The sequence below is a fragment of the Loxodonta africana genome, chromosome 14 (genome assembly GCF_030014295.1).
Source record: "Loxodonta africana isolate mLoxAfr1 chromosome 14, mLoxAfr1.hap2, whole genome shotgun sequence".
Lineage (NCBI taxonomy): Eukaryota > Metazoa > Chordata > Mammalia > Proboscidea > Elephantidae > Loxodonta > Loxodonta africana.
Window position 1 is genome coordinate 52,365,825 of NC_087355.1, and position 12,832 is coordinate 52,378,656.

Below are 12,832 nucleotides of genomic sequence, written 5' to 3' on the forward strand. Positions count from 1 at the left end.
TTGCAATAATATATTTTACCTATGGTATATGGGCATGTTTACTGCCACTGTCCTAGGAGGAGGCACATACCTTGAGACTTGGCTTTCTGCCTCTGTACCTATTCAGGAGGTGTCCTGGGCTGGGGAAGTGGCCTTTAGGGTGTCAGAGGACTGTGGAGGGTGCCAAGATGGACTCTTGTGTGGGCATGCCCTGGGACATGTTCCTTGCCCCCAGAGGAAGCCCCTTTCCTTCTCCATGACCATGACTTACCCTCAAGGCCACCACATTTATCTCTTGGTAATGTGCTTTGCTTGACTCTTCCTCTAAGCTGTCTCTGAGAAAGGTCATATTGCCTGATGTTCAGCTCCTTCTCCAGGGCTGGTGCTGGGCACTCCCTGAGCTTTTTGGAGAGGACTCTATAGGGGTTTTGCCGTCAGGGCCCTGTTGCTGGGGCTGGCTGCAGAACTCCTTGGTGATGATGGGAATCCCGGACACTGTGTAGAGCCTAACAGTTTACAAGCACATCCTTCATCTCAAGTGGCTCCTTTAGACCAACTGCAGTTCTCAGAGCAGTGCCAACAGCTTGGCTGCAACCAGTAGGCCACGGCTTCCTCATGGGCCTCACCTGCCAGAGGCACCAGAAAAGGGATTAGCTGCTCCCGGGGGGCTGCTGAGGAAGTGAGTGAGTGGGTGAGAATGTCCTAGGAGCCCCTGCTCTTCTGCCACCAGCCTCAGAAGGTGGCCTGGGACAGCAAATGCTTGCCCCCTGCTACCTGCCTGGGAGATGAAGAGGAGGAGAAAGGCTTCCTAAACAAACACACGGTGGTGAAACATGGTGGGCCTCAGTTCTCTTCGAGAGGACAGGTGGGTGGTCAATGGGTTTGTATGCACCCTTGAAGACTGAAGCACTAGCTTTTGGGTAGCCTGACACATCCCGCCACCCTAGGCCCTGATCTAGGGCAGTTTCTATGTAAGGGCCCAGATTGTTTGTAAAGCACTTTGACGTCTTACCTGAGGCCCCCTCTCAGGACTCCTTGCCCCTTCACTTCATCTGTCCTGAGGCCCAGAACAGGGCAGAGGGCTGCTGCCAGCCCGGCTATTTCTCATTGATGCTGCACAGCAATTTCATGGGCCAGAGAGCAGGTGCTGTGTCCAAGAAGGTCTCTGGGTGGGGGCCAAGGGGCACCTTTCTGTGTGTCCTCTGGACACATTACCCCTCTCTGTGGTTGCAAGGGTTTGCTTCCTGGATTCTGCTCTGCTCCAACTCTGTCCCCTCCTCATCGACTCAATGACCGCCATGCCCTGGACTGGCAGCATGGGTACCATCCTGGGTATGAATGGGACTGCACTCTAAGATGGACAAATTCAGTGTTGGAAATATGTGATGTACTATGCACTTCCCATGCTCTTTGGGCTAAACATGGTTTCAAACATGGATGGCAGATGTAATGGCCAATATGATTGGGCTGGGGCATAAGACTCCAGAGTAAGGGAGCCACAAACAAATTATTTGATAGCCTGGTGCAGGCTACCTACCCTTCTCTCTCCAGCCTCTTTGGACAACTGTTTGCTGGGCCTGCCCTAAGGCAGGACAAATCAGAGATGCTTTTGTGTTTGTCCTAAGCCCCTGAGCTGTCTTTGCCAGAACAAAGAATATGAGGCCACCAAGGGTTGGTGCTGAGTGTTACCTCCCATTGGTCCCCCATCTTTACCATCTAACCCCCCATCTAACTCCCCTCCCCTCGCCTCCTTGAGCTTCCATGGCTTAGCTTTAACGTGTCCTTCCCATTGTATATTAGCAGAGCTTTGATGAATCCTGTGGTACAGAACTTCCCAAGTAAAAACACTCCAGAAAGATAGGAAAATCTGCCCCTTCTTCCTTTTTTTGTTCCTTAGTCACACTCAATAAATAAGCCTTTTCAACCATGGAAGATGGGGGACTCGTGGAGCAAGTGCTTTTCTTATACATCCCCAAATTGGTTAGACTTTACAAATATTTGGAAATTGGGATTAACAGAATAATACAATCAGATGTCACCTTGGAATTAGTTCCTAAAAGACAAAGACCAGAGACTTAGGAAGCATGAAATGATCAAATGTTTATTTTCCTTCTTATTTAAAATCATGGAAATGCAAGAGAAATAGAGGGTTTGTGCCAAATTCTATGAACAGCCCTTTCTTAAAGATAAGCAAGGGAAATTGATATTTGTACAATTTGCTCTCACATTAAAAGAAAAAGGTAAACGTAACTTAATAGTTTTGTAAATGGGAGAGGGGGAAATCTATAAATAGTTATTTTATTTTTTGTACATTTTTAAGAAGAAAAAATAAATATTCATAACATCAGAGTAAGCAACAGTGTCTGGTGCTTTCTGTGAGGTGGGTATTGGGCTCTTTGCCTGATTGGGGGAAACCCCTGCTGTGACCTTGTAGATCCTGGGCTCCCCCAGGCACTTTCTGGCCCTGGGCTTGAACAAGGAGGGCGTTTGCATTTCCTCTTATTGCTGGGCCCCACCCCAAGGTTAAATTAGGGCAAAAAAGCAGTTGCTGCGGAGTCCGCTTCGACTCAAGGCAGTCCCATGTGTGTGAGTAGAACTGTGCTCCGTAGCGTGTTTTGGAAGTAGATCACCAAGCCTTTTTCCCGAGACATCTCTGGGTGGACTTCAACCTCCAACCTTTCGGATAGCAGCTGAGCACATTAACTTTTTGCATCACTGAGGGACTCCTAAATAAGAAGAAATCTGTTGCCGTCGAGTTGATTCCAACTCATAGCAACCCCTATAGGACAAAGTAGAACTGCCCCACACGGTTTCCAAGGAGCAGCTGGTGGATTTGAACTGCCACACTTTCAGTTAGCAGCCTGGCTCTTAACCACTGTACCACCAGGACTCCAAATGAGAAGAGGACTGAGGAAATCAAGAGGCCTTTGCTGTGACTTACAAAGAGCCAGCTCAGTCTCTTCGCTTCTACCCTTCCTCGCTCCCGGCCTTACTCACCCCCACTTGAATCACAAGACCTTTCCGGTACCTTAGCCCATCCGGGCCAACCTCTACGTAGAGGTTAACCACATGGCTCAAACTCCAATTTCATCACGAACTATCTCCTCTAGAATGTCCAGGATCCCTAGTCTCTGCTGGTTCAAATCCAAACACCCTGATTACTATTCCAATGTTTATTGGTGTTTCATCAGTGGCCATCCACCCCACTAACCTCCACATACATTCCTTTAACCGTTATCCATGATTATCTTCCTAAGACTCCCTCTGTTGAGACAAGTAGCATTTCTATGTTCTTCCACATCTCACTTTATCTCTCTGTGCCCACAGCTTGCAAATCTTGGCTGAAAATTTGCCTTCAGGAAGCTTTCCCTGACTAATTCGAATCCAATGTATTCCTAGTAGCCTTTATGCCTGGACCAGCTGGCAGGGAAGAGGAGGCTGGGACAAGTGCTTATTGATGAGACTTCTGGAGAGATTGTGAGACTAGAGATGGGACCACATGGTCTTTTGTTCCTGATTCACGTTCCATAGTCTCGATAGGATGTTGCAGTGCACTGACCACAGACCTGCTGGGTAGGGGAGCTGGTCCCCACATCTCCCCGAGGCTGTCCATCCCTCAGCCTGTGCCAGCCACAGTCCTGCTGTGTGATGAACTCTGCTCACCATGTGTGCCACCCCCACACACCTCCTTGTCCTTGAGACTCTGGTTGGGTAGGCAAGGGTGACCAGTGATCAGTGCCATAGGATTTGGTATCAACTCTTGCCTTCCTCCCTATATATTAATTCAGTTCATTTACCATGGACCAGGTACCATGATAGATGCTGGGCAGGGTGGCAGGGTGGTGGGGGTGAGGGGGGATGGGAGGTGGGGTTGGGACAGGGAGAGGCAATTTAGACACAGTCTGCCTTCAAAGGAGGAGATATGCAGTAATAGTGCTCTGGTATCATCCATCAACATAATAATAGAGGTTTGCCCTGGGAGAGTCAGGGCTCTGTCATCACCCTAATCCTAATACAAACCCTTCATGCCCTTAGACATTCACATTGTAATGACAGACCACCAAATCTGAACTCTGAGAAGGCTGTCAACTCGAGGGTCTGAGCCCTGTGTTTCTAGGGCGTCAACCAGAATCACTGTCACTTCAGGTCCCCCCCAAAAGTGGATGCATTGGGAGAAATGCTTGTGAAGGATAAAGGAGAAAAGTGAAGGAGTAGATAGGGTGAGCCTGCAGACTGCAAGGCACGTCTGACACCTATGAAAGGTAAGAGGGAAGGAAGGAGGATTGGGTGGGAAGAGCCTCAGACCACAGCATGATTATAACAAAGTCTGAGCCAGGCCAATGGGGAGTCCCTGTGCAAAGACCACCCACTGGAAGGGTCTCACCTTGGGCAAGAATGACCCAGTTCTAATATTCTGCCCCCAGGCCCAGTCATTGACTGGGAGCACCAGGTGAGCAGGATCTCAGAATGAACACCGAGGTGGATCCAAAGGTATGGCAGCTGGAGCCGTCAATCCACTGTGCTTCTCGCAGCAGGTTCCATAAAGGAAGGAGTGAATGAGCACCTCACTGGCTGCCATAATCAACCCTTCATTCACAGTCCGTGGTTCCTGTGTCCCTCGAAGGCAGGAACTATACCCAGGGGGAGACCAGTATCAACACCTGGAGCCCCAGTAAGTTACAGGTTCAGCTGAGGCAGCAGTGTAGGCATGAAACGCTCATGTTCCAGGTAACCATATTAAAAAATAAACATGCTTTAATGCCAGACAAAAGAGCGACACAAAATCAACTGATATAGTGGCCACTCCATGTAATGTGATTTATAAATATATGTTATTAGATCCACTTGTAGACAAGTCATCCCTGAGGCATACCAATGGGACAGTGCCCTCAGTATCCCTTCCCCACCCCAAAGAAAGGTATGAAACAGCTGAGCACTCTGTAGAGTCCTTCAGGTTGTAAGCCACTTTATTTCATTCCCTTGAACATCACAGGCTGGCTTTATTTCAGACAGAACAGACTCCATTTCCAGAGATCCCTGAACACAGCAATGACAATGAATAGCCCAGTAAGGGAATGACAAACTTTTAAGCATTCAGCCTTCTGGGTGCTGCAGAGTCCCTTGGACAGACTTGTGTGCATTGGATTAAAGACATACAAAGGCCTTCCTTGGAAGAAAGAGAAAGAGAAAACCAACCCTTGAGAAAGTACAGACAGGGTCAGTGGCAGGCCAGGATGAGGACTATGTCAGTACATTCTGGGGAGTGTTGGCATTCATTAGCCATGCAACTGGCACTTTTTTCTTTCCTGAACAGCTGGAGGCCCTCTTCTCTGCTCCCTACTCCAGCTCTGGGTTCCAGGAGACAGAGTGAGTCTGGCTCAACAAGATGTCATAACTAGTGGCAGAGCCTAGGCAGGCTTTCCCAAACATTAACTGATTCCACCCATCCAAAGAGAATTAAAAGGAGGAATTAGGTCTTCAACTGAGAACAGGAAAAACTGAGAGGCAATTCCTGGAATACTATCAATAGAGTATGCTGACCCTCACCCACTCTGCACTCCTGTCTTACATTAATTCTTTGTTTTTCAAAACCAAATTTGACTAGTTGGTCCACAAAGAAATTTGGCAAGTCTCGGTACAGAACTACTATGAGGAATGGACACTCAGAGGAAGATCATGAAAATTCTTTTACTGAGCCTGGGTTTCAAAACTCAGCCTGCAGAGTTGGTTCATTTTGGCCAACCAAACAAATTTGGATTTTTGTTACCAGCTAAAATGGACTCAAGTAACACACAAGAACATGGAGGTTAGAATGGACTCAGCATCGTTTTCCTTGTTTTTATGAGGTTTATCTTTCTGTGGTTCACGTTCTACAGGAAATAGCTTGGCAGCAGAGAGACCCACTGGGGACCTCTGTGCTTTCCTTGCAGCAGGTCTCTCGTCTACATCCTTGAGTATTGGAGCCTCCTCATGTCAACTGTTTGAAGAACGCAACTTGTCCGCGATCAGCAGTTTTTACTCTTTGCCTTTAGTTCAAATTAGTGTATGCTAGGTCACCAGACCAAACAGCAACTCAACTTGTGCTGTCACTTCTGGAAATAGAAGTCTATATTCAGAGAACTTAGTGATGGAAAATACTATTGGATTCCTCATAGTGGGCCTTGGAAACCATAGTAGCACTTGCCCAAGCCACCTTCACCATGAATCAGATGACTGCTCAACTTTGACTTTCTCAAGGGTGTTTGGGCATGGAAAAAAGAAAATTCTAAATATGACTCCCTAACCATGCATGTAGGTTGAACCATTGGGAGATCCTGAGAATTCATACTATTTTTTTCAGGTCTGCAGAATATTGACATGCTCAGAAAAACATGACATCTTTAATCTAAGGCTGCCAATGAGTTGATGGGCTCGATGGACAAACCACCAGCCTCTCCTCTCTCGTACTTAGCTTCGTGGTGCTCCAGTGGATGTGTCCCATTTGACCTGCCCTGTCATTCTTCAGGCTCTGCCACTCTGGAAAACCATTCAAAATTAAGGTTGGGCCTTAGTCATGGTTACTTTTTACTTCCCTGGTATATCTAAAATATACCTGTTGCTTGGTGCATTTGTGCAAAGACAGATACGACTTTAAAACAAGACATAGACATTCATTATAGGGGGCTTACTTCACAATAAGCTACTACAAACAGTCATCTGGAATAAGATTGTATTAGTGCTCACTAAACATGCATTTCATTTAAACAAGGCAAAATACTTATTGGTCTGCAATACCCAATGTTTTATATACAGTAGACTTTTTTTTTTTTTTTTTTATAAGTCACAATAGGCAACAAGATGGGTCTGGTTTTGGAATACAAGTTACCATTTGTGTTTAATTTCCACAGAAACTCATATCAGCTCAACTAATGTAAACTTGTGAAAAAATAGCTGAGCCATCTTTTTCCTCTCTTCTGTTTACCTTAAAATGTTCACAGCTTAGAAACTACAGCCTTCTGACGAAGAGTGTGGAGTGAACCTCCATGGGGGAATTCTCCAGGTCCCTTTCATAGCCTTGACCCAGAGAGTAGCTTGTTCTTGGGGAGTCTATTACCTCTAGGGTGTGTGTGACAACCACCCAGGCAGGCGTTTCCATCTTTCAAACAAGTTTCTCAAAGCTTGCGGTAGAATCACTGGGCTGGATTTGTTCCCTTCTCTTGCCTCATCAAGTCTTGGTTTCAGAATAGACATTAGAATAGAAAGAAAAAAAAATAATAACAATAATGATTAAGCATCGTTGGAACAACGAACACCACAGAGTCTGTTTACGACAGCACTGTCCATGCTCTCCACAAGCGTGTTGGAGCACCGGGCATTCCCACGAAGCATCCACGACAAAAGAAGCAGAAGGCGTCACAGAGGAAGGCGCGTCTGGCCGCACAGGGGACAGCATCACCATCAATATTGTTTGGCAAAATGGTTAAAAAGAAGAATCAAAAGGGAACATGAACAGCTCTGGGATTCACTGGGGAGACTTCAGAACTGGCCGGCACTGCTCGGGTCACACTGCAGGAGGCGCACGATGGATGGGTCACTTTTGGCCCCCCGGATGAACTCTTCCAGGGAGAGTTTTCCTAGAAAGCAAGAGGACGGGTGAGTGGCTGGAGGCATCCACGTGAACTTACACTCTTGCTCCTGCATCTTGGGGGCTGCAACTTCTCACCTTCTCCCTGCAGCTAGTCTGACACCTGCTGTGATGTCCCAGCCCTCATCTCTCCCTGGTAAAAGCCCTGCTTGCTTGTTCTTTTGATGGCAGTGCCAAGCCCCAGAGGCAGGGGCTCTGCTGCCTTGTCCGCTCTCACATGGCCAGCACCTACACAGTGCACTCATTGCCTCAACCACACTTCCTGAGAGCCTGCTATGTTCCAACCCTCAGGCTGCGGCTGGGGAGAGGGCACTAGATGAACCTGACATGACTCTTCCTTGTGCTCGTTTTGGCTCCAGGCAACCTGTAGGGCTCACTATCTGCAGAATGAATGGCCCTCATGCCTTTATGAAGCTGAGTCGGGAGCTCATGGCACCAAGGCTGTTCCCATGATGTTACTATTGAGGCTTCTGGGCTCTTTGAGGTCTCTTGGGTCCTAAGCCCTGAGCCTGTGGCCTTTGGTTTGCTGCAAGAGTCCCTCCCCCTGCATGTGGAAAAGGCTCCCCCAGACAGCTGTGGCGAGGGACCCTGGACATAAGTGGTTATGCTTTTGACAACACGTGAGGATGGCTGTGCCTCTAACCCAAAGTAAGGAGAGTTCAACGGTATGTGTGCAAGGCAGAGAGTGGCCCACTGGGTCCCTCCTCTCAATTACAGCGTTCTCCTCCCACCCTTGATGGGCTGGAGCAGGGAGGCTCGGCAACCCGGGGTCCTAGAGTGTCACTTCCTTCCTGTGTGAGCCAGAGACATACTGAGTTCTGTTCCAGGAGGTGCCTCTGTCACTACTGTCATGGGAAGGACAGTGGGCAGCAGTATCTTCTGCATTCTTGGTGCTTCCTTTCTATGCTCAGGGAAACTTTCTCTTTGCCTGCTTTGGACCCTGGGAGTGAAGCGAGTTACTTGCTTGGGCATTCTTCTCAGCTTTGCCTTCGTTCCTTCTCTTGGAAGGGCCTGCCCCAGAGAGGACTTATCTCACTCTGCTCCTCCAAAGACACACCCCGGCAGCTTGCACAGGAAGTTACATCCTCCAACACAGCTCTATCCTTTACCATCAGTTATGTGCCTGGGCAGTGCAACAGTTAATGCCCTTGGCTGCTCACTGCTCCAGTCCACCCTGAGGGCCTCAGAAGAAAGGCCTGATGATCTACTTCTGAGAAATCAGCCATAGGAAAACAGTTCTACCCTGACACACATGGGATCGCCATGAGTTGGAGGCCAACTTGATGGCACCTGGAACTGAATTGCTCCTTTATTTCTCAACTCATTCTAAACCCAGGTAGGAAGGGGTACTGATTATTGGAGGCCCCCCTCTCAGAGATACCAACAAATATGTCTTTCCCTTAGCAGCAAATCCCTCCCCAGAGCCTGGTTTTTGTTTAATCAAATTTACTTTACTTGTTTGAAGGAAAAAGGTAGGTTTTTTTTTTTTTTTTTCCTTTTGTTCAGAGCAAACTCTCTTAGGCTTGTGTCCTGGCCCATTTTTATAAGCCACAACCTTGCCTGTGCAGTTCTTAAAATGGTGACAAGTTTGCTCAGGCTACAAAAGAAAAAATAGGGTTCAATAGATGCAATGACACCTTTGTAGAGGAAACCAAACAAATGAGGGAAATGAAACAGTACGGTCACTTGTATACTTCCAAATCCCCCAAAGCTGGAAACCACAGCTGGACATAGTGGTGCAAACCCTATGCTCCATATAGAAATCTGGTTCTCTTGGGTTAACCCTCTGTGTGCCTCAGAATCGCTCTGGGGGCTAATTTTCCTATGTGCCTATGTCTTTTCTCTTCAAGTAAGTGACCAGAGGTTAGATGCAAAGAGTGTCAGCCAAGAGGAAGCTAGTGGCTGGAGGTTCACCGTGAGGCCTGCTCTGCTGCACTGCACTATGCCTGGGTATTTGGGCTAAGACATGTGAGTGCACTTAAAGCCTCTCCTCCTTCCCTGTACATTCTCCCCATCCCCCACCACACTCCATTCTTCCCCCTTGGGAAAGCACAGGGCTTTTACCAGTGAGATGCATACCTGGGAATGGCAACTCACTCAGGGCCCTGTGATTCCATTACGCTGGAGTCTCAGTTGAGATACCATAATGTATTGTCTATGATCAACATAGTACCTAGGGTGTTACCCTGCAGTGTCTCCGGTTCCTCCTTCCCTGCTCCACAGGCCTCATCCTATTATGTTTAGGGTAGAGAATGGCCTAGAAGGAGGATAGAAGGCCCTAGAAATGAGGCATTTCTCCCCAGGAAGGGATCAGCTCTCCAGTGGCCACCCCGGTCATCCTGCTTCTTGCCCATCCAGGGTCGCACAGGGGGAGTCACTTTGACAAAGGGCCTTGACCAGGTCCCTGTGGTCGATATCTTATCCTCAAGTGGCATCTCCCTGCCTGGATTCCCCCACCGTCTCCAGAAGCCCCCATCCTCTCCAGAAGCCCCCATCCTGAGCAAAGAAATGCTACCATGGCCTCTTACCATCTCTATTGGTGTCCATCTGGCGGAAGATCTTTTCTGTCCTTTTCTCTGGGGTCGACTCATCTTCAGGCATTTTCATTACGGATGAAACCATCTTATAGATTGCCTGGGGACAGAAGCCACATAGTGGTAAGACAGAAATGTGGTTTGGCACAAAATAGCCCTGTTATTAAACCTCTCAAATACAGGAGTGAAGATGTGTTCCCCATTCCTTCCCACGAGTAGCTAGTCCTGTCTCTGCTGACGTATTGTATTATAGGAAATGTTCGGCAGTCAGCAGCGGGACACGCTAGGCCAGGAGTCAGTGACGACCTTCACGAAGATCCGTCAGACTCCTGTGACTCAAACTTTAATCCTGCCCCCAAGGATTTTGTTAACATGCAGACTTTGATTGAGTAGGATCTCGTAGGGCCTGAGATTCTGTATTTCTAATAGGCTTCCCTGTGATGCTGGTGCTACTGTTGTGAGGACATCACAAAAGGAGTAAGGCTGGAGATGACATTCCACATCCCAAGAGGCAGGCGATTGCAGACTGCAGTCTCCACACAGGGGCCCCTCAAAGATGGCAAACACCCGCCAGTTAATAAGGGCCCATTAGCCTTCCAGGCAGACATAATCAATCCATCCCAGGGTTCTTTCTCCACCTGTGGCAACGCTCTCACATTCTTTCTCAACAAGCTCCAGGGTATTCCCAACTAATCAGTCAGGTTTGGTACTCAACATGGAAAGAATCAGCCATCCCAGCTTTGGATTAAATAACTGTGTAACCTCCAAAAGACAAAAGAAAACAAAAACCAGTTGCCATCGCACAATGGACTCCAACTCATGGCGACCCCATGTTTGTCAGAGCAGAACTGTGCTCCATAGGGTTTTCAATGGTTGATGTTTCAGAAGTAGATCCCCAGGCTTTTCTTCCCAGGCATCTTTAGATTAGCAGCCAAGCATGTTAACTGTTTGCACCACCCCGGGACTCCTGTGCAACCTCAGGCCTGAGCTGAACTGTGTGTGTCTGGGAAATCTGAGAGATGAAAGAGAATTCTCCTAAAGAGTTTGGAAGCAAACCGCACCCCCCCCCTCAACCTGTGGCCTCCTCCACTAACTGTATTCTCCGCACAGTACTCAGCAAGGGGAGGCATCAGTTATCAGATGTAGTTTTTATCTGGGAAGAATAATGCGAAGTCATCATTTTTAATTTCAGACTATGACTTTGCTGATCAGATTTACTTTGAGCATCTTAGCCCTGAGAAGATGTTTTAGAAAAAAATAGATTTTGCTAGGGGTTGGGTGGAGAAACCCAGAGAGATCTGGAACTCTGGGTATAGTGAGGCAGCTGGAGAGAGCAGAGAGAAGGAGGCAGTATGCAGCTAAGAGGAAAGTAGGCTCCAAAAGGGAAATATGGAGGCAAAGATTTCCCAAATCCTACCATGCATCAAGGACATATTGAAATGTTACCCTCCTCCAGGAAGGTTTCCATGATCTTCTTTCTTTCTACTGCTATGTGTAATCTCCCTTCCTCTGTGCTTCTTCTTTTGGATCATTTCATTCGACTCATCCTGAATTGTAGTTACCCAAGACACTCCCCTTTTAGATTCAAAGGTGGCGATCAGGTATGGCTGTTCACAAAATCCCTGATAGTGTTGAACATAGGGTCTTGCACAAAGTTGGGTTCATTAAATTTAAAGGATTAATTCAGTAATAACTGTCTCTTACCTTCCTTCATGCTTATTATCCTCTCAACTTGCTTCTATTCTGTTTCTATTTATAGAGTTCCTCCCTTTATCTTTTTATAATTTTTTTTCTAAACTTCCTATCCTTTTTCTTCTCCCTCCCTTCATATAATTATGCATATTCATGTTAAATCTCTTAAAGATTCTTAACCTGTCAATAGCTATGGGCTCTTGCCTTAGAAGCTGTACACATGTGCCCATGGTTGGGCACTCACCATTGCTGACAATTCCACATGGATTCAGAAGCCAATCCTGAAAATGGCCAGAAAACCCCTGATCTTAGTTTATGCCTTTCCTCATTCTCATTCATTCATTCATTTACTCAGTTGGTCACTGGGTGACTACAATACACCAAGCATTATGACAGACCCAGTCCTTGCCCTCATGGGGCTCATACTTAAATAAGGCAGACAGACATTATTAAAATAATTGAAGAAATGCATGTAAACCATATTAGAGCAAAGTGCTATAAAGTAGGGCACATGGCCTTAAGAAATGATATAGGAAAACTGTGCCTTGTGGTGCAATGGTTACGTGCTTGGCTGATGTTATGGTTTGAATTATGTCCCTCAAAAATATGTTGTAAATCCTAATCTCTATGCATGTGGTTATAACCCCATTTGGGAATGGGCTGTCTTTGTTATGTTAATGAGGCAGGATTAGTGTAGAGTGTTTCTTGAGTCAATCTCTTTTGAGATATAAAAAGAGTTAAATAACCTAGCAGAGAGAGAGATAGGGTAAGACAGATGCCAAGACACACGAAGATCTCCAAGGAACCTGAAATTAGAAGCTGAGGAGACAGGGACTTTCCTCCAGAGATGAGAGAGAGAGAGAGCAATCCCCAAGAGCTGGTGCTCTGATATCAGACTTTTAGCCTCCTAAACTGTGAGAAAATAAATAACACTTGTGGTATTTCTGTTATAGCAACACTAGATAACTAAAACAGAATTTGGTACCAGAAGAGTGGGATGCTG

At 46.9% G+C, this 12,832-nt stretch overlaps 1 protein-coding gene across 6 annotated transcripts in view; it reads right to left on the bottom strand.

Moving 5' to 3' along the window:
- Nucleotides 1-373: 373 nt before the first annotated feature.
- The window catches only part of NCALD (neurocalcin delta), a 317,609-nt gene continuing 305,150 nt past the window's right edge, over nt 374-12,832 (bottom strand). For all 6 annotated transcript variants that reach the window (XM_023545925.2, XM_023545923.2, XM_023545924.2 and 3 more), the window contains 2 exons: nt 10,132-10,237; nt 374-7,592 (listed from right to left, as the gene is read on the bottom strand). In XM_023545925.2, coding sequence (XP_023401693.1) covers nt 7,495-7,592; nt 10,132-10,237 — 204 coding nt within the window. In that variant the 3' untranslated portion in view covers nt 374-7,494. The remainder of the gene's footprint in view (nt 7,593-10,131; nt 10,238-12,832) is intronic.